Source organism: Stegostoma tigrinum, chromosome 10 (genome assembly GCF_030684315.1).
Source record: "Stegostoma tigrinum isolate sSteTig4 chromosome 10, sSteTig4.hap1, whole genome shotgun sequence".
Taxonomy (NCBI): domain Eukaryota; kingdom Metazoa; phylum Chordata; class Chondrichthyes; order Orectolobiformes; family Stegostomatidae; genus Stegostoma; species Stegostoma tigrinum.
This window is the reverse complement of record NC_081363.1, coordinates 43,943,465-43,964,212: the sequence shown is the minus strand read 5'-3', so window position 1 is coordinate 43,964,212 and position 20,748 is coordinate 43,943,465. Positions and strand designations below refer to the sequence as shown.

General features: G+C 38.7%; 1 protein-coding gene across 3 annotated transcripts in view; it reads left to right on the top strand.

Annotated features, from left to right (window-relative positions):
* The first annotated feature begins 14,454 nt into the window (after positions 1 to 14,454).
* Positions 14,455 to 20,748, top strand: part of sos2 (son of sevenless homolog 2 (Drosophila)) — an 87,670-nt gene continuing 81,376 nt past the window's right edge. For all 3 annotated transcript variants that reach the window (XM_048537405.2, XM_048537404.2, XM_048537403.2), the window contains exon 1: positions 14,455 to 15,123. In XM_048537405.2, the coding sequence (XP_048393362.1) occupies positions 15,046 to 15,123 (78 nt within the window). In that variant the 5' untranslated portion in view covers positions 14,455 to 15,045. The remainder of the gene's footprint in view (positions 15,124 to 20,748) is intronic.

Genomic DNA, 20,748 nt, shown 5'->3' with positions numbered 1-20,748 from the left:
TTCCCACACTTCTGCCCTCAAACTCACTCCCCCCAACAGCAATAGGATAGAGTCCCGTTTGTCCTCACAATCCACACGCCCAACCTCCAGGTCTCATGCATCATCCTCTGACATTACTGTCACCTCTGAACAGACCTCATCACTAAAAGAATATTTCCATCCCCATCCCTGTTCACTTTCCACAAGGTCCATTCATTCCGTGATTCACTTGTCAGCTCTATACTCTCCATCAGTTCCTCCACCGCACCCAGTACCGCAACTGTGAGAGGTGCAACACTGCTCCCACACCTCTCCTCTGACATCTGTCCAAGGCCCCAAACAATCCTTCCAGATCCAGCAGAGATTCACCTGCACTTGATCTAACTTTATCTATTGCACCTGTTGCTCCTGACGTGATGTCCTCTATACTGGGGAGACCAAATGCAGACTAGGAGATTGATTTGCAGAGCATCTGAGCTCTGTATGCAACAACCAACTCAACCTTCTGGTTGCTGTCCATTTTAATTCCCCCTCCCACATGCCTGATGACATGTCCTTCCTGGGCCTCCTCCACTGTCATCGTGAGGCCAAACCTAAGCTGGAGGAACAACACCTGATATTTCACCTTCGCAGCTTATAGCCCACTGGCCTTAACATAGACTTCACCAGCCCCCAGCCTTATCCCATCTCCAGCCCTTCCCCTCCTGACCTGACCTAATCTGTCCATCTTCCTGCTCAGTTATCCGCTTGACCCTTCCCACAGACAAATCACAATAACATGCTACTTCCAGCCACCCATCACCATCTATCCCATTCTTCCCCCAGCTCCACCTCCCTCCCTTTATTTATTTCTGGATTCCCCTCCCCCTGCCCAGTCCTGTCAAACATTTTTGGCCCAAAACATTAACTGTCATGCTGCTCAGATGCTGTTTGACCTGCTGTGCTTTTCCACCCTCACATCTATAGACTCTGGCTTCCAGCATCTGCAGTCCTTATTGTCTCTGAATCTTTTTCCTGGCTGACTATCAGAAGATCCATGTCACCAGACCATGTTTGTCTGGACCCAGATAATAACTTGGGTCATTTCCCTAAACTAGGTAATGAAAGGCACCCAGAAATGCAGGAAGATGGTCAATAATCTGCTTTGGGAAGGTTGATGCCCCAATTTTCTCTTTAGCCCCAGCAGAGTAATGACTCAATATTATTCTGTCACTACACGTGCCTCTCACAAAAGCTCACGGATCACAACTCTCATTGACACATGCATTAGGCTCAGTCAACAGCTCTCACCCACCTCATCCTGTCAAAATGCTAACTTTCTCTGCCCTCTGTGCATATTTCTCATTCTGCAGACATCTCACCACCTCTCACACATCACCACTATTTGCACTTCCATTTACTTCCAGACATGATGAGATGCATCCTGGTACATTAAAGGAAGGAATTACAGATATAGTGAATGCATGGCTTCGCAAGGGCTTAAAGTTGTTGCTGACTTTTCAAAAGAAGAAAGCATCCCATGTGGGTGTTATAAAAGATAGCACGCCATGATCAGTTTGATGGACAAGAATTTGCTGATAGTGAGCCTGGGAAAGGGGAAATAGTAATAGACTGATGCATAGTACGAAGAACGTGGCTTTTCTTTCAGAGTTTCATGAACCTCTCATACCATTATGCTACGATACTCAAATGAAACTACCACCTGATGGACTATTGCCCTTTATTCATCAGCTGGCTTTGAATGATTTCCATTTCCTCACTAACCCCTCGCCTATTAAAAAATAATACTCCAGATAGGTCCTTTTGAGTAGACTGATGCGGCTCACTCAATTCAAGCTCTGAATGTTGTTTATCTGTTAATGGAGATAGGTTAAATATGTCAGCCTCGTTCTTTTTACTGTCATCCTTTTAGTTTGGGTTTTCAAAAGTAGTTTCAGGTATTTGGATTTCTACGTCACTTCATTTTTACACAGACATTTCTTCTTGGCTAATTCTAAGGGCATGACATCTAATCTCTGCACAGTTAGGAGACAATCCAGAATATTTCTACTGTAGCATTTCAATCTCTTTTACTTCCACTTGTGATGATATTGTGCCTTTAAGAGATATGTTCTGTCCTGTTTATTTTGCAGAGGGGAGTTGAGACAGTGTTCTCGAAATACCTTCTGCTGACATGCAGTTGGTAAACAGCTTTGAATTCTCCCTGGGTGTTTTTTTAATTTAAAATAAGACAAAAGAATCATAAATGGGTAGTATCAGGTTCACACAGACCCAAAGAGTGAAGTCTTAAAAAATTCAACAAGATCAAATTGTTTCTTTTGGTTTTAATTTGTACTGGACTGGACTGGACAGACAGTACATGAGAATAATAACTGTATTGCTGAATTGCCTTTACCAGGGGCGTTGCCTGCATTGGATGTTAATGAATTGTGGTTAAATAATACATTATCTTGTTAAGTATTTCATTTGAATAATGTTATGCCAATTCTTCTGTTCTATGTATTTTAGCTGTGTTGTAAGAATAAAATATGTTTTGATTAAATCTTCAGGGTGGACCAATCAAATCATATCTAGAACACAGCACCTTACATTTGCCTTTTTAAAAATATAAAAGTTAGAGTCTAGGTTATCTCCATAATATTCTTTGGGGGTGCCTGGTCTGGCCCATAACACACTGGTTCTTTATTTAGATAACAATGACAGTTCACTAAGTCTCTATTATTCTACATGATCACTTTCATTTATTCTTTTAAATTATTTCAAGCTATTATTATATGCATTTTCCTGCAACAGAATATTTTACCTGATTTAGCATTGTTTATGTTATCCCCTGGAACATAAGAAATTGGACATAGATGTCATGGTATTGAAGAAATCAACAGACATTTATTCAAACTATTGGGCACAAACATTGCGTTCCTTACTCATGTAAATACCTGGGCTATCATTCAGCTATTTGTTTACAAAAGAGGAGCATGCCTGTTGTAGCATGTCATGTTTCAAGTGGTCCAAGGTAAGATGGTATATGAGACATTCATAACCTCAGGACACATGCTATGAAAGAATGATGATATCATGAGCATGTTTCTTACCGATTGTGAAACATAACACAACAGTTTAAAATGAAAGTAAAGATAAAAAACTTAGAGTGGAATACTTTACAATTCATGGTTGGAGTGAGTGGTATAATTACATAGGTCTCACAATTATGTTGGACAGGATGGATGGACTAGAAGGCGTTTATCTGTCAATTATTATTCATAAATTTGCAACAACTTAAATTCCATTATCTTACACTGAATAGCTCCAATTTACAAATAACCATTGTAGGTATGTTTTCATTTTGTGTATTAGTGCATTAAGCTAGGAGATCCCATAGGTTAGGTTTCATCATATTGCAGAAACAGTTGTCTCAGACAATAGTGACTAAGATGGGAGAGCAGATTCTTCTGTGGTATTTCGAAGAACAGATTTTTATAAAGTTTTTTTAAAGCATTTTCAGTTGCTTATATTCTGTGGACTCAAAACTTTAACTTTGTTTCTGTTTCCACAGTTGCAGCCAGGCTTGGTGAGTTTCTCCAGCACTTCTTGGTTTTTGTTTCAAATTTCCAACATACATAGTATTTTGCTTTTACTCAAGAGTATAATGTGATTAGGAAAAATGTAGCTTTGTCTAGATTTTTGTTTGATTAATTGTGCAAAACTCAGTCATTTTGCATTAGAGTTTAAATGCTATCTATGTGGATATCTTGTGCCTGCACTATTCTGCATTGCAAAGTTTGTTCTTTTGAACATTTTTATCACAGCCCTTAAAGAAATTCTAATAATTTTAATATATGTACAGATCTGGTGATTGTTTCAACTTTCTTTGAGAAGTTGGAATCCAAAGGAAAATTCTTCAAATAATTTTTCTGAGATTTCAAGGAAGCCAAAAGACTGTGAAAACAAATACTTCGAAGGAAATATGAAGAATGGTTTATTATTAATTTATTTGAACATGTGGCCCAAGGTTTTCTTACATTTCAAGGTAAGGTAACACACTTTCAAATGTTTGGAAAATTGAGACTTATTGAACAATTTAGAATTTAAAAACTAAAATAATCCAGTTAAACAAGTTAGTTAGTAATCAAGTTAAACCCACTAGCAACAAATCTTCATAAACACTAATGAAAAAGCACATCTTAGATCTCTCCAGAGGCCTCTTAGAGGAATGAATAATTTACAATGATAATTGCCCAATGTTGTAAATATATCAGATGTTATTCTAATGGTTACCTCCTGATTTCTGACTGGCTGCATAATGAGTTCAGTTGACTTCTAGTGACCATGTAATAATGATTACATTGCCTTCGAGATGAAAAGGGAATCTTTCCATCCTTATGGCCTAATGAACTCAGGAGTTTTGCCCAAATGATCCAGCCAGGTCTCATGTAACCATTGGCTTACAGTCTTTTAGCACTTTCCTTGGCTATGGGCTACAGTGGTGGCTGTGGTTCTTCAGTGCAGTTCCACAAGTCTGAAACTGTCTTTTCTCTCTCCCCCAAACTCACTCTCTCTGAGCTTCTCCAGCTCGGAGATGCTGCCAATTGGTCAACGTTCCTCTTCCTCATTCTCCAACCAGCATCAGAGACTTCCTACTCAAGTCAGTGGGAGAGCACTTTGAGGCCAGTGACCATGATGCAATTAGTTTTAAAATAGTGGTGTAAGAAGATAAACTGGATTTAAAAGTTAAAGTTCTAAATTGGAGAGAGACCAATTTTGATGGTATTAGGCTAGAACTTTTAAAAGTTGATTGGGAGCGAAAGCTCATAGTTAAAGCAATGGCTGAAAAATGTGAAGCTTTCAAAATGAAATAACAAGAGTCCAGTGTGAGTATGTCGTATGAGGGTGAAGGGCAAAGCTGGTAGGTGTAGAGAATACTGAATGACTAGAGAAATTAAGGTTTCAGTCAAGAATAAAAAGGAAGCATATGTCAGGTATAGATAGCACGTGTCAAGTGAATGTCTTGAAGAGTGTAAAGCCAATAGGAGTACGAGGAAAATCAGGAGGGCAAAGGGGGGCATGAGATAGCTTTGGTAAATAAGGTTAAAGAAAATCCAAAGGGATTTTACAAATACACTAAGGACAAAAGTGTAACTAGAGAGACAATAGAACCCCTTAAAGATCAGCAAGGCTGTCTATGTGTGGAATGGCCGGAATCAAGAGAGATACTAAATGAGTATGTTGCATCAGTGTTTATTGCAGAGAAGGATATGGAAGATAGAGATTGTGGGGAAATAAATAGCAACAACTTGAAAAATGTCCATATTACACAGGAGGAGGTGCTCAATGTTTGAAAAAACATAAAGGTGAATAAATCCTCAGGACTTGATCAAGTCTACCCTAGAAAGCTGGGAAGCTAGGGAAAATATTGTTGGAGCCCTTGCTGAAATACTTGTATAATCAATAGTCACAGGTAAAGTGCTGGAAAATTGGAGGTTAGCTAATATGGTGCCATTAATTAAGAAAGGTGGTAAAGAAAACCTAGGGAGCTCTAGATCAGTGACCTTGACATCAGTGGTGGGCAAGACGTTGGACGGAATCTGAGCGGCAGGATTTATATGTATTTGGAAAGGCAAGGACTGATTAGGGATAGTCAGTATAGCTTTGTGCATGGCAAAATGTGTCTTACTAACTTGATTGAGTTCTTAAAAGAAGTAACAAAGAGGACTGATGAGGGCGGAGTGTTGGACGTTATCTTTATGGACTTCAGTAAAGAATTCGACAGGTTCCTCATGATAGGCTGGCTGGCAAGGTTAGATCACATGGAATACAGGGAGAACTAGCCATTTGGACACAGAACTGGCTAGAAGGTAAGAGACAGAGGGTGGTGGTGCAGAGTTGCTTTTCATACGGGAGGCCTGTGACCAGTGATGTGCCACAAGGATCGGTGCTGGATTCTTACTTTTCGTCATTTATAGAAATGAGTTGGATGTGGACATAGAAGGTATGGTTAGTAAGTTTGCAGAAGGCATCAAAATTGGAGGTGTAGTGGACAGTAAAGAAGGTTACGTCATAGTACAATGGGATCTTGATCAGATGGGCCAATAGGGCAAGGAGTGACAGATGGAATTTAATTTAGATAAATGTGAGGTGCTGCATTTTGAGAAGGCTAATCAGGGCAGGACTTATACGCTTAATGGGGGTGTTGAACAAAACAGGCTTTGGAGTGCTCATTGATAATTCCTTGACAGTGGAGACCTTCCACCAGCTTAGAGACTTCCGCTCAGTAGGTAGACGTTTATTTAGCAACAAAAAAGATCAAGGACAACGATAATAGCAAGGTCCACATTTCTTTTGCATTATCCAGGGGCTACTTCCCATATTAAAAAAAACAGAATCATAAACAATTAAATAAAGTCCAAAAATGCTATTTATCATGGAAGCAGGTTTCACTAAGGTTATCTTTGGCTTCCTGTGTTCAAAAATGCATTTGCTACTTCATGCTCTCTTGAATGTCCCTGTCATTAAATTTGCCTGATCCTCAACCCAATCTTTATCCTTAGAAGATTGCTATCAATCACCCCTTTCTTCTGCTTCCAGGATGTGCCCCATTTGCCAGCTAGCGTGTGAAGGACATAGCGTGAAACAAAGATGTGGCACACTCTTTCTGGGCTATCTGAGCAGTCCAGGTATTTAGATTCATCTTCAGGGGCTCTGTTTTTTTTTCTGCTGTGGCTATGGTGGTATGAATTATACACCAAATCTTTGTTTTTACTAAAACAGCCCTCCTGCAGATAACACAAAAACATGAATGGCATTATCATTGAAATTCCCTATGTACCTTAACAGTTCACGTGATCTGCCGGAACCTTTAAATTAGGAAAAACAGAGTTGGGCTTGGGGCTGACCTTGCGACTATTTAGATTCATGGAAATCTGTACATAGTAAGGAGTGAGGATATCTTCATTCTGCATCAGGCTGAGGGTTTTGTAAAGATGTCATGAACAGTTATCCTTGAATGGCCTGAGGACCTTGCAAGGATGAGGAAAGTCAGAGTCACAGCTGTAACAGCTCCCAAGATATCTGGTGCAGACCTCTGAGATTTGCATTGACGGCCACATGTAATTTGTACATTGATGAAGCAGAAGATTTTTCTGTTGATGAATTTGGCAGATTGTTGATGGGACACTCTCTAAGCAACATTGATTAAGTCTGAGCTGCTTACTTCTCCTCAGCATGGTGGAAATATAGGCTGGGAGAAAATGGCATCAGTTACATCCTGGGTGCATTTGTGGAGTGAGAATTGGGAGATGCCATACACGTCTCCAGTTATTCCTTGAAGTGAGCTACTGATTTGAAACTTCAATCACTGGTTTGGGATGCTACCCAAACCTTCTGAGCACAGGTACAACTCCAATCCATGGCAGTGGTCAAGACCTGGGGCATCCTCAGCAATCAGCAGCACTTTCTTTCAGAGATTTGAAGAAAATGACAGTGAAGCTTGCAGATGTGAGAGCTCATCATTCTCCTGAGCCTCATTTGTGGTATGTTCACCTGCTGCTTCTCTCTCTGCTGGCTGTGCTGCAGCCTCTCGAAGTTACTATTCTTACTGCCCCATGTTGTAATTATTATCAACAACAACAACAAGACAGAAGTTGCTGGAAAAGCCCAGCAGGTCTGGTAACATCTGTGAAGAAAAATCAGAGTTAACATTTCAGATCCGGTGATTCTTCCTCAGAACAGTAATTGTTATCTCCATCTACGCTATCTTCATGTTGAAGCAAGGGCGCAAGGACTCCAGCCACAGCAATGTCCATGATAATAAAAGCAAAATACTGCAGATACTGGAAATCTGAAACACAGAGAATATTGGAGCAATACTGAATCTGGCAGCATCCATGGAGAGGGAAACAATGTTAACATTATGAGTTTGTTATGACTCGTCAGAAACGAAGGGTGTTGGAAAATAGGTTATTAAAAATACTTTTGACAGAGACAGAGGAGGAGCAAGAAGGCAGATGGTATTAAGGCTTAAGGACAAAGCGATTGTTAATGTTGCAGAAAGAAGAAAAGAAATATAAAAAGGCTGTAAGGTGTGAAGGGAAGAGAATTAGTCCTTGTTACTAAATGCAAAGTCAACAACAAAGACATAAACATGACAAGGCTGTTGGAGGGAGACAATGTAAGCAAAATGCAGAACAGACGTAACACAGTCAATTTATGAAGTAATTGATTTAATATTGAGACTTAAAAGTTATAAAATGCCTTGGCAAAAAATGAGTTGTTGTTCCTTAAGTTTGTGCCATGCTTCATTGGAACATTCCAGCGAGCTCAGGACAAAATTGTTAGCATGAGAGCAAAGTGGTTGAGTGAAACAGCAAGCAGCTGGCAGGTCAGATAGAGCAGAGATGTTCCATAAAGTAGTTCATCCTGGCTGCATTTGGTCTCACCAATGTGAAGGAGACCATACTGTGAGCAGTGAATGTAGTTGACTAGATTGAGAGGAGTACAAGTGGCACGCTGCTTCAGCCGGCGGATATATTTAGGTCCTTGGATCATATTTTTGTACATGATTCACAAAGTTCAACATTACATCAAGCAGGTAGTTACAAATTGGAATGGTGTGTTAGCCACTCTCACAAAGGAGTTGGAGTTTGATTATAAAGAAGTGTATATCTAATTATACAGGGCATTTGGAGTAATGTGGGTATTTGGGTCTCCCTATCTGAGGAAGGACATTTGGTGCCTAAATGGAATGCAAAGAATTTTCACGATAAAGGTTCCTGGGATAAAGGAATCTTCCTATCTAGAAAGATTGAATCGGGTCAGGTTCTCAGGAGTTCATAAGAACTTATGGAAATGTTCTGAATGAAACTTAAAATTCTAAAGGGGCATGAAAGTTTAGATGTTGAGAAAATGTTTCCCTGGTTGGGAATCTAGAACAATTTCAGCATAAAAATCAGGTGTTTAGGATGAAGATGAAGAGAAATATCTACACACAAGGGATTGTGAATCTTTAGAATTCATAAGATAAGCTGATAAATTTTCAGATATAAAGGGAGTTGAGGGACATAGATTTTGTGTGGAGAGGTGGAAAATTAGCTGCGATCATGCAAAATGGTTGGACAAACTCGGAAGACCAAATGACCTACTACAGCTACATTTTCTATGACCTTAATACAAGTATATGAAGGGTGACTGATTTTTTGAACAGCAGCCTATCTTTAAAATTCATACAAAGGCTGAGATAGGAAAAAGTGACTCAGAAGCATGATGTAATGACTGAGTTGTGCAATAACTTTATATGCTGGCTTCATTTTTGGGAACAAAATAACAAGAGGTCAATGGGCTTCCTGTATTCTTTACAATCAGTTCAGTACCTCCAGGGACATAAGCTATAATTTTATTAATTTTTAACAATTAACAATTGTATTTGCTGAAACCATTTTGCAACATATTTGATTTGTTTTATTTATGCTGCAACGCAATTTTAAGAGTCGCACAGTATAGATAATTATTTTTGTTAGTGTCCTAAAAATACACAAAATTGTGTATTTTAATTGTGCAATTTAATTCTAACACATGATTTTAAATAAATATATCATAACTTTGCTTCAAGTGGCACAAAGTAAATGTTAGTGTGTGTATATACTAACTAATTTTTCTCACTGAATGGTTTACGTGTCACATCATCATATTTTGACATGCTGAACTATCCTTCGTGTAATGAATCTCACATATTTTAGGATTGTTACCTGAAACTGCACATGAAATTTAAAAATGGATTGAGAGAATTATTCAAATAAGAACCAAGGGTTAGAATATCGCATCTGTGATTTTCTCCACAGCAAAAGGCTAAATTTTACTTCTAAACAGCATGCAAATCCAATTACTTTGTACAGATGTTTCACAGGTTCTCAGTTGAATCAATGAATAACAAGAGAGATTTCACTGCTAGAGTATTATACTTTTATTTTTGGCTATGTTTGGTGATACTCAAGACTACGTGCATTAGAAATGATAGCTCTCATAAATATAGTTAACAAATAGTGACAACCACTAAATAATTATACATTTTTAATGTGCCATAGTGGTTTAGCCTACAAGTGACTCCATAATAACAACGCTTAGGTGCCTTCTGAAATGGCCTGAGCAAGCCACTCAATTGTATCAAACCATCCAACAAAATCATACTTGTGGAATCATATCTCATGATACCATGGATGCCACCATCCCTGGGTATGTTCTGACCCGTCAGAAAGATACAGTGATATACAGTTATGAAGGAGTTGCCCTTGGAACCCTCAACTTTGACACTGACCCTAAGGCACTTCATTACATCAGGTCAAATATAGACTAGGAAACCTTCTTGTGGTTACCAACCATTGCCAGCCACAGCCTCCTCAGCTGATGAATCAGTTAGTAGTTGTCTTCCATGTTGAACACAGTTAGAAACAGACAATCTGCATGGTACAAGGTCCACAAACAACGATTAAATAAATCCTGTTTTGGTGGTTGCTTTGAAGACTGAAGACTGGCTAAGAAATACTTCCTCATTTCTCTTCAAAATGTGCCCTAGAGTCTTTTACCTGAAAATGCAGAAGGGTCATGGCATCATCTGGATAAGTCTGCAGAAGTATTTAAAGTCAACAAACTACTGATTTCAAGGTCAGAGTGCTGGACCTGAGCCAAGGTGACAGATCTGTCTAATGTACACAAATATTGTGTCAGTATCACAGAGCAGTAGGATTCAGGTTCATTCTGCACTCTTTGGGAAAAGATTCCCTGGATTTCAGCTTGGTTTTCTTGTATGGAGACACAGTACATTACCCACAAATTATAGATACAGTATCTTCCATCTTTGGTTCTTTTCATTTTCTTCCTCTCCAAATGTAAATTAATATAGAGTTTTTATACTGTTGCTTATTGGCTGTGCAAACAATTACAAAATTGCTACCTGTTGAGTCAGTTTAGGACTTGAAAATTTAAGTAAACAAATTGTTTATTGTGTTCATTAAGTGAATAAAGTACTCAATCTAGATAATGATTCGATCAATTGATACACCTTGTTAGATTTATTTAATAATCTCTTAAAGTTGGTCTATAGTCTCAAAGCAAAGTCTGAAAATCAAGGGGCCATGGGTGAAATTTAGTAGAATGTATCTAATAGCTGGAAATTACCATTTAATTTCTAAATTTGTTAAATGTTCTTTTGAGACTCCACAACTTGAATTGTATTTTTAAAAAGTGACTTGACAACCACGTGTTTCTGATGCAAGTCATTTAAAAAGAGGAACTATATTACTTGGAAGATAATCAGAGCTTGTGAAAAGAAAAACAATTTTTCATTGCATGTTTCACAATTTCAAGACAAATGTATTTCATGGCTAATAAAATTTGTTTTCAGGTTATTTTTGCTATTTTTGTTTAGTGGTTTTTGTCAGAAAACATGCCATTCAATTCATACAAAGCATGGTTACATAAACAAGAATGAATTAAAATCTGTTTTAGTTGGTTGAGGGCTAGGACAACTACCATTATCTTCTTTCAAGAGTTCTATGGAGTTATTATTTCTATATAATAAATAGGTTGAAGTTGTCATCTCTGGTACTGTGTCATTCTAGATAATGTGTTCACATTTTCATAGATTGTTATTGCACATTCACAAGTCTCTATACCACTGAACCAATGCTGAAACTCTGTTACACTGCAGCTATATAGAAAATTGGTAAAGGGAAAGTTTTGATCAATACATACATATGAAAATATCCAGTTGGTTCATTTAAGAGTGTCCCACACTTTTGATGGCTGAAGTGTTATATCATAAAGCTCCCTTAATCGCTATGTAAGCTCTTTTTTTTTAGACAATAGGTGCTGGAGTAGGCCATTCGGCCCTTCGAGCCAGCACCACCATTCATTATGATGAGGTGAGACCTGAAAAATGCTAGAAAACTCAGGGCCAAAGGGGCAAAATTATTTTGAAAATTCCTCTTTCACACGAACAGGTGATTGTTGACTATAGAGGAGATCACTTGGACCTCTTATTTCACATCTCTCAATGTGTTACAGTCTCTGCTCTAGTTAAGAACTTACCAGCATGAAACAACCAATGTATTATTTCTTTAAAAACTGAAACAACTGCAGATGCTGTGAATCAGGAACAAAAACAAAGTTGCTGGAAAAGCTCAGCAGGTCTGGCAGCATCTGTGAAGGAAAAAACAGTGTTAATGTTTCAGGTCCTGTGACCCTCCCTCAGAACTGATGAACTGACCAGTTCTGAGGAAGGGTCACTGGACCCGAAACGTTAAGTCTATTATCTTTTTAAGTTCAATTTGTGTCTCATGTATCATCTATGAAATTGAAGAATGACTGCATGATTTTGATAATAGCATATAATCTATTTGAACTTAGTGATAGTGGCTCATTCAGTGAGAAGTGTAGGAGAGAGCACAAGCAGTAGTATCAGGCATATCTAAATATGAAGTGCCCAACCTGTTAACATTACAACAGATGCATACATGAGAAGCATGCTACAGACCAAATTAAACAATCTCTCAAACATTCAAAGCTCTGCAGTCCTGCCTTATCCAGTTATGAATGGTAGTGGGCAAATACACAGGAGGAGGAAATTCTGAAAATATTTCCATTCTGGGGAAGCCTAGCAAGAAAGCGGGAGGATTTCTGCTCTATTAACGAACATCCCTTTTGTTGTTCCTGTTTCCTAGTCTCTTTTGCTTGTTTAAAATCTATTACATGTCTAGACGGACTCTTATCAGTTTTTAGAGATGTACCATAGAAAGTATCCTTTCTGGACACATCACTGCATTGTTTGGCACCTGCTCTTCTCAAGAGTGCAAGAAACTACAGACAGTGGTAAACACAGCCCAGTTTTTTATCTTTATTCAATCACAGAATGTGGGCATTGCTGGCTAGGCAGCATTTATTGCCCATCCCTAATTGCACAGAGGGCAGTTAAGGGTCAATCACATTGCTGTGGGACTGGAGTCAGATGTGGGTCAGACCAACTAAGGAACACAGTTTCCATCCTTGAAGGACATTGGTGAACCAGATGGCTTTTTCCCAACAATGGATACACAGTCATCATTAGATTCTTAATTCCAGATATTTATTGAATTCAAATCCCACCATAGAGAGATTTGAATCCAGGTCCCCAGAATGTTATCTGGGTATCTGGATTAACAGTCCAGTGAGAATACCATTAGGCCATCACCTCCGCTTCATCACACAAGCAGCCTTCCATCCATCCATTCCATCTATATTTCCTGCTGTGTGGAGAAAGCAACCGACATAATGAAAGACTCTCCATCCCAGTTATACTCTCTTGCGTTACAAAGAACAAATAAAAGTTTGAATACACATAGGAATAAATTCAAGAACTGCTTCTTTCCTATGTTAATTCTGATCTCTCTCTCTGTACCTTCTCTCCAGGTGTTACGCTGCATTCTGCACTGTTATGCTTCCCTGATGCATTTTGTATGGCACCATCTGTCTAGCACACAAACACTTTTCACTGTATCTGGTACATGTGACAGCGATCAATAAATTTTTTTTATATCTCTCCTCCATTTTGACATGAAACGTTAACCCCTTGTCTATCTCTTCACAAATATTGCCAGTATCGCTTCGTAATCCCTTCAGATTTTCAGTGTCTGAAATATAATGTGTTGATTTTAATAAAGTGCGTTGCGGATTTCAATTGCGGGTCAGACTACTTTAATAATGTTTCTTTTAAGAGGAAATGGTATGCACTTATTAATTGCTCGTATTTATTTCGAGTTATACGTTGTCTTGTTTGTAAATTAAATGTAATTACAATTGGTCGAACCACAAGCCTACTTCTGATGTAATAAACCGCAAGTGTGAACTACAAGTGACTTGGCTTAGTCTCATGTATAACTATTTATTATCGTCTAGAATTTCTTTTTTACAATCTTTCAGTATTTGCCCAAATGTATGTTGAACGTATTAGCAATTTGATATCGGAGAAGGATACATGTTGCACATTGTACCATTTAATGTAAAGCTACTTCACAAGGATTGGGAATAAAATTGCATAAAATATGTTCGAATATTCGAACGGATATACACGGATTCGAAACACTGCTTTCTCGGTACAAAGCGATTTCTGTCTTTTGAATAAAACTGTTCAAAATTGCAAATATGTACGTGCACACCCACAAAGAAAACAACGTATCGAATTGAGAGTCCTGGAATCATGAATTCTCAGGAGACGGGTTTGATTTTAGATTTCTTAGCGATTAGTAATACGCCCGTGCATTTATTTAAAAAAAGAGGAAAAATTGTTACAGTTCATGTCTGCTCGCCTCCAACATAACGAAGCGGCTAGAATGGGACAGTGAGTGAGGGAAGAGCAATGCACTGGCCCTGCCGGTCCGCTCCGCTCCGCTGCTGCGCTCTTTCTGCATTTGGCCCGGCGCGCGGACCGTGGAGGGGGTGCCGCCCAGGCCGCGCGTGCGCACGGTGGCCCCTTGCGGACGGTGATCAGAATGGCCCGGGATCGCTGACTGGCGCCTGGAGCCGGAGCCGGAGCCGGTGGGGGGCCGCGGGGAGAATGAAGCGGACGCGGTCCACTCGGGGAACCTCGCTCGTTCGCGGCTTGGCGACAAGCGCGGGGCGTCGTGCGCTTCTTCCAGGGGTGACTGTGCAGTGTGCGTAACTAACGTTCGTGCATTGTTTTTGCCCGACCAAGACTTGACTCAACTGGGAGGAGACTTGATTCATCGAGCGGCGAGAGCGGAGTGAAGTTGGAGCGGTGCCCTGGGAAGGAATGATCCAGGGATGTCTGTGACCTCTCGCCTCGGCCGTCGGGTCGATCATTTCTCTTCATCGTGCTCCGCGTCCCGACTGCGGCTGCCATGCTGAAGAATGTGAAAGTCGCCAGGACTCGCGCTTGATTTTGGAATATTATTTAATACTGTAACGAAAAATAAAAAAAGGGGGGGAGGGGGGCGGGAAGAAGTAGAATCTGTGTTTTGAGGTAGTCGAGTGTGGTCGCCGCCGGGTTGGAACCGAGGCCGATGCGGAGTTTTGTGACCAAAAGCCATGCAGCAACCTTATGATTTCTTCAGTGAAGAGAACAGTCTGAAATGGCGGGGGTTGTTTGTACCGGCTTTACGCAAGGTAATGCATCTTTTATAGTTTAAGTAGTTATTGTCGAGTTTTCAGAAGGCGATAACAATGATAAAGTCGAGTACAGCTTGTACATCTCACGTTGTGTTGGCGTCAGTGTGATCAATGCCTGAATTTGTAGCAGGTACAAAGCAAGCATTTACATTTTGAGATTGAATTATGTATTATATTTTGGCTGCACAGGGTAGGTTATTGTCGTTCCGTAACAGTATTTAATATTTCTTCCTCAAATTTGATTTAAGGCTTCTTTCGATGTACATGAATAGTCTAACGAAGTCATTTATTATTATTAATTGTTGAGGATTTCTAAGAAAATGACGTAGATTTTAGAGCAAAAAGGTTGAATTATTACATGAAATGTGTTAAGAGCAAGACGTATTAGAGAAGTTGTATCAGCGATAATGGGAACTGTTGTTGGGTTTCGTTTGACTTCTGATGTAAATCAAAGGAATACAGATGATTGGTTTACTTTTTTAAAATATTTGAACGTGACCTTCCGCGCGAAGCATTACAGGTAGAGCAATCTGGACTTTTGACTTGCTGTACGTACTGAATTTAATCTCCGAAGTAATCTGGTTTTGCAGTTTTAAACATTGTAGTGTAGATACACCGTCTGTTTAGTTGTAAATTAATTGTAAATACATGCAACAGCAATTTTAAAATGCGGTATGTTGTGGACAAGACCAGTGTAAGGCAGATCGCTCGAACCTAGATTGGCAGGAAATCGTAACTCTTCATTAATATTACACTTGTACTTTATCAAAAAATGTTGAACAAGTTGACAGGCATTTAGTTTGAGCACTCGAGATAAAGAAAAATGTTTACCTTCAAATTTTCTTAAGAAACCTCTTATCGTTGCTGTGCTGAAGTATTTTGTAGCAAAGATAATGAGCTATTTGTGGTGTATTTTTTCTCAATAGGATAAAATCTTGATTAATTTATTTTAGTTTAAAATACACTTGATTTTACTGCATTGTATTTTTGTACAGGTAAAATGAGCAACAGGTATTCCAGAGTGGCTGAAGACCACATTACTGGGATACTTAATAGAATTGCAATATTGTTACTGACCATACATACATACTGTAACAGTGGCAACTTTATTATAGATTGTGCCTTGAAAAGCAGCTTGTATGATTGTCTGAGTATTTAAAAAAAAATCAAATTGTACATGTAAATCTTAATCTATCCGTTGAGTGTTTGCAGCTTACTGCATAAGGCAGCATTGATATTTAATTGCCATTAAACCAAAACTATACTTTACCTTTTTGAGATTATAGTGCAGAATTTTATAAGATCACTTTCTTTAAACGTAGATGTGTCCAAAATATCTCTTATATCCCAAAATCTCCAAAAATTGCCATATTGGCAAGTGATTTTTTTATTGAAAATGTTTGAATAGTTGAGATTATTTGAATTTTGCAGGTGTACAAAAAAAATTGGTTGATGCAAGTTTGTATGACATCCCCAAAAGGAATAACAAATTCACTTTTCATCTTTACAGGCCATTTTTAGGTTGAGTAAATGTTTGAAGGTACAATTAAAGCTATTTTTGTGTTGAATTATGTAAGAATGTAAATTTCAACATTTTCAGTGTTTGCGCAAATTATTTTTCTTACATGACTAGTGGAATGTCTTAAAATATAACTTTAGCAGCATTCCATCAAATAAGTGTAGTGCATGCATTCATGAGAACTTCCTCATGAAGGAAATCTGATATGCAATCATCATTATGGCATGCATTTTAATGAAGTGCATTCCAAATATGGCTGTGCAGTTTTGTTTAATTTGCTTGGTTGATTAGAACTAAAATATGTCAAGCATATAAATACTAATCTTGCTCCTGTAAAATATGACATGGAAATACTATAATAAATCTTTTGTCTCCAAAACAAAGACAGAAGTTGCTGGAAAAGCTCAGCAGGTCTGACAGCCTGTGTGAAGAAAAAAAAATCAGAGTTAATGTTTCAGGTCCACTGACCCTTCCTCAGAATTGGAGAAACTGAAAGAAAGGGATGGAGTCCAGTTCTGAGGAAGGGTCACTGGTCCCAAAATGTCAACTCTGATTTTTTGCTTCACCGATGCTGCTGGACCCACTGAGTTATTCCAGCAACTTGTGTCTTTGTTCCTGATTTACAGCACTTGCAGTTCTTTCGGTTTTTACATCTTTGTCTCCATTGTTTAATGACCATAGATGTCCGTGCATACCTTTTAGGCCCTAGATGTGTTTTGATATTAAGAGTGTATGATATAAATATAAGGTTGATAACAATTATTGTTTTTTTTAAAATTTGCTTAAACTAAGTACTTGCCCAGTGGACTGTTCACACTGTGCTGCAGTTACAATGCACCTCTGCAAAACTCAGAAAGTAGAAAATTACATTCAAAAATTACACTATTGATATTGGCTTGATTCCTGTATTTATTATTGAGGTTTCAATTTATACAACATCCTTTGTGAGGATAGCCGAAAACACTTTGCAGCTGATTACATTCTTCTGAAGTGTGGTCACTGTTGTTATTGGAAAGTTTCAACATTCTTGTTATTTGGTATGTGATGTTTAGAAATACAAGGATAATGTTGCTAATACAAGATGGAGTTGTAATTTCTGATATAATATGTCCAGTCCAATATTTTTATTGACCAAAAGTGAAACTGTTGGCTGCTGTAAACATCAGTACCTGTGTTCCTCCAAATTCATTTTCTTATTTTGATAGGAATTTTTTAAAAGAGAAAATACTTCCTTGTATTGCAAATGGAAAATGGGGGCAGTTAAAATAGTACCTGAATAAATCAGTACCTGTTTGCAGAATGTACTCAAAATTTCATTTGGTTTAGTAGGTTGCTGTGTTCTCTCGGACTGTAGTTACATTGCAACAATCGCAGACATGAAGTGTAAAGAATGGCATATAGCTGATAAGATTCCTGTTGCATTGGCTGTGAATTATAGCTCCCTGTTATAAGATATCTGTTGAATTTTTAATATTTCAAGAGAGCAGAATCGAACATTTTATGAAATAAAATTTATTATTTGACCATATTTTAGTTGTATTTAATTATTTCTCCTTTCTTTTAATAAAGAAATTCTGTTTCCAGATATTAGTATCAGATTTTTACTAATGCCATTTGTACATTGCCACTGCCTGCAGGAACTGAGGATGTGGTAACAACCCTCTTTCTTATTTTACATGGGGAAGTACATTGCTTTTTGCTTTCAACTTTCCACTTTGCCAGCACCACCCAATTCAGATTGATAAATGGTAAACAACTGCAAATCTGTTTTATTACTTTTAAACCAATTAATGCAAATAATGATATGCATATTACTACTACTGAATTATGAAAGCCAGAGGGCTTAAGTTTGATTTATTATGCATCAGCCGATCTTAAGATAACAATGTAATGTGCACAGCTAACATCACTGTATGTAAGAAGAAAAGGCTACAGCCCTGAACAACGATCTGCAGTGCTGAAGACTTGTGGATTAGCCCTGACTACTTTACTAGCCAAGGTGCTCTGCTATAGTACAACTTTGGCATCTACCCTAGCAATGTTCATGATTACCCAAGTAGATCTGATCCTTGCATAATAGAACAACTCCAACCTGGCTAATTTCGAGCCTAACAACGTGTAGAGCCAGATGAACACAGCAGACTAAGCAGCATCAGAGGAGCAGGAACTTTCTGAAGCAGGGGCTAGGCCCGAAACGTCAGCCTTCCTGCTCCTCTGATGCTGCTTGGCCTGCTGTGATCATCCCGCTTCTACACCTTGTTATCTCAGATTATCCAGCATCTGCAGTTCCTACTATCTCTGAAATAATATCTAGCCTATCTGTCTCCATGCAGCCATCAGTAAACTAAGGGGACAAGTCATCAATATTGCCAGAAAGTGATGATATCAATAGCTTATTTGTTGATGGTAAGCATGGATTCTATCAACCCTTATCATAGCCTTGATCCAAATATAGATGCAAAAAATGAATTCCAGAAGAGGGGTGTTAGCAGCTGCTGTTTATATCAAAGCATCATTCGATTAAGTTCAACACTAAAGAGCCATCACATAATTTGTGATTCATGTGGTGGAAGGGGCAAATCATCCAATTTCTGAAATGATCCTTGGTACAAAAGTAAATTGTCAAGACATTAATCACACCAACTGCAGTATATTGATGTATGAGGCATGTGGGGGAAGTGTGTAGGCCAAAGTAAATTCTACTACTTCAACAATATCCTCACTCCACCACATTTAGTTGCTTCAACTACATCTTCCCTTCAAAGTTAGATTAGGCATCGGATTGTTTGTTAATGTTCAGTCCATTGATCATTTCTTCAGCAAAAAAGCTGCCTGTGTTAGTTTAAAAAAGGACATAGATGATGATTAGACTTGTACTAAATAAGACCAGGTACTATTTATGCTGCATTAGTGGCTAAATAATGATCACTTTGAACCAGGAAAAGCACAGAAATTCCTTCAACACAACCACTATTGCTGAGTATCTAATCATCAATATCATTGTAATCACTGTTGACACACAGCTGAACGAGACAATCCATGTCCACACTCAATACAAGAAGAGGACAGAGGCCAAGTACTTTAATGAGTGCACTTTTTATCAAAATCTTTCTAAACCTAACTGCAAAGTTCAATTATGGAAAATGGATGGATGCAGTTGGAACAGTTGAGAAGCTTGACACCATCTCGACTTAATCTCTGTCACCACTTTCAGTGGTAGCTGTACACACTGATGTTAGGACATGCTGGAACAGTACATCAAAGCTACTTTGATAGTACCACCTTTTCTGAGTCACCTGAGATCGTAGGTGCACTCTCATCACAAGGTCTGTGAGAGTTTCAGGAAAGGCCAGGTATAGGTAACAAATATGATCTGGTCAATATCATACTGAGAACAAACTTTTAAAAGGTTCCCTTGTGTTGGAGAAAGGTAGAAACAACACATTTTGCTGCATATAAGCACAGACGGATTTTGCTTTCAGTCTGAGAGTTGCAAATCGAACTGAACCCTGTACATAGAACAGTACAGGCCCTTCGGCCGACAATGTTGTTCCAATCTGTCTAACCTCCACCCCTACCTTTATACAATCATACACATACCTGTGTAATAGCTGCTTAAATGCCTCTAATGAAGCCAACTCCACTATCCTCTCTGGCAATGCATTCCACGCCCCGACCACTCTGAGTAAAGAACCTACCTCTGATTTCTCCCCTGTATCTACCTCCACTCACTTTAAAACTATGCCCCCTCGTAATAGCTACCTCCACCCTGGGAAAATGCCTCTGGCTGTCCACTCTATGCCTCTAACATTTTGTACACCTCTATCAAGTGTCCTCTAATCCTTCGTTGTTCTAAAGACAAAAGCTCTCGCTCTCTCAACCTTTCCTCGTAAGATCTTTCCTCCATTCCAGGTGAAATTGTAATAAATCTCCTTTGTAGTCAACCATAATTTTCTCACTTCCAGCCGTATGATGGGTGGAAGATTACTAAAGAAGCAACTGAGGTGGATAGACCTAGGAAACTACCCTGAAGACCTTCTGCATTGTTGGTGGGCTTGGGATGACTGGTCTCCAAAGACTACAACTGTCTTCCTTTTGCATTA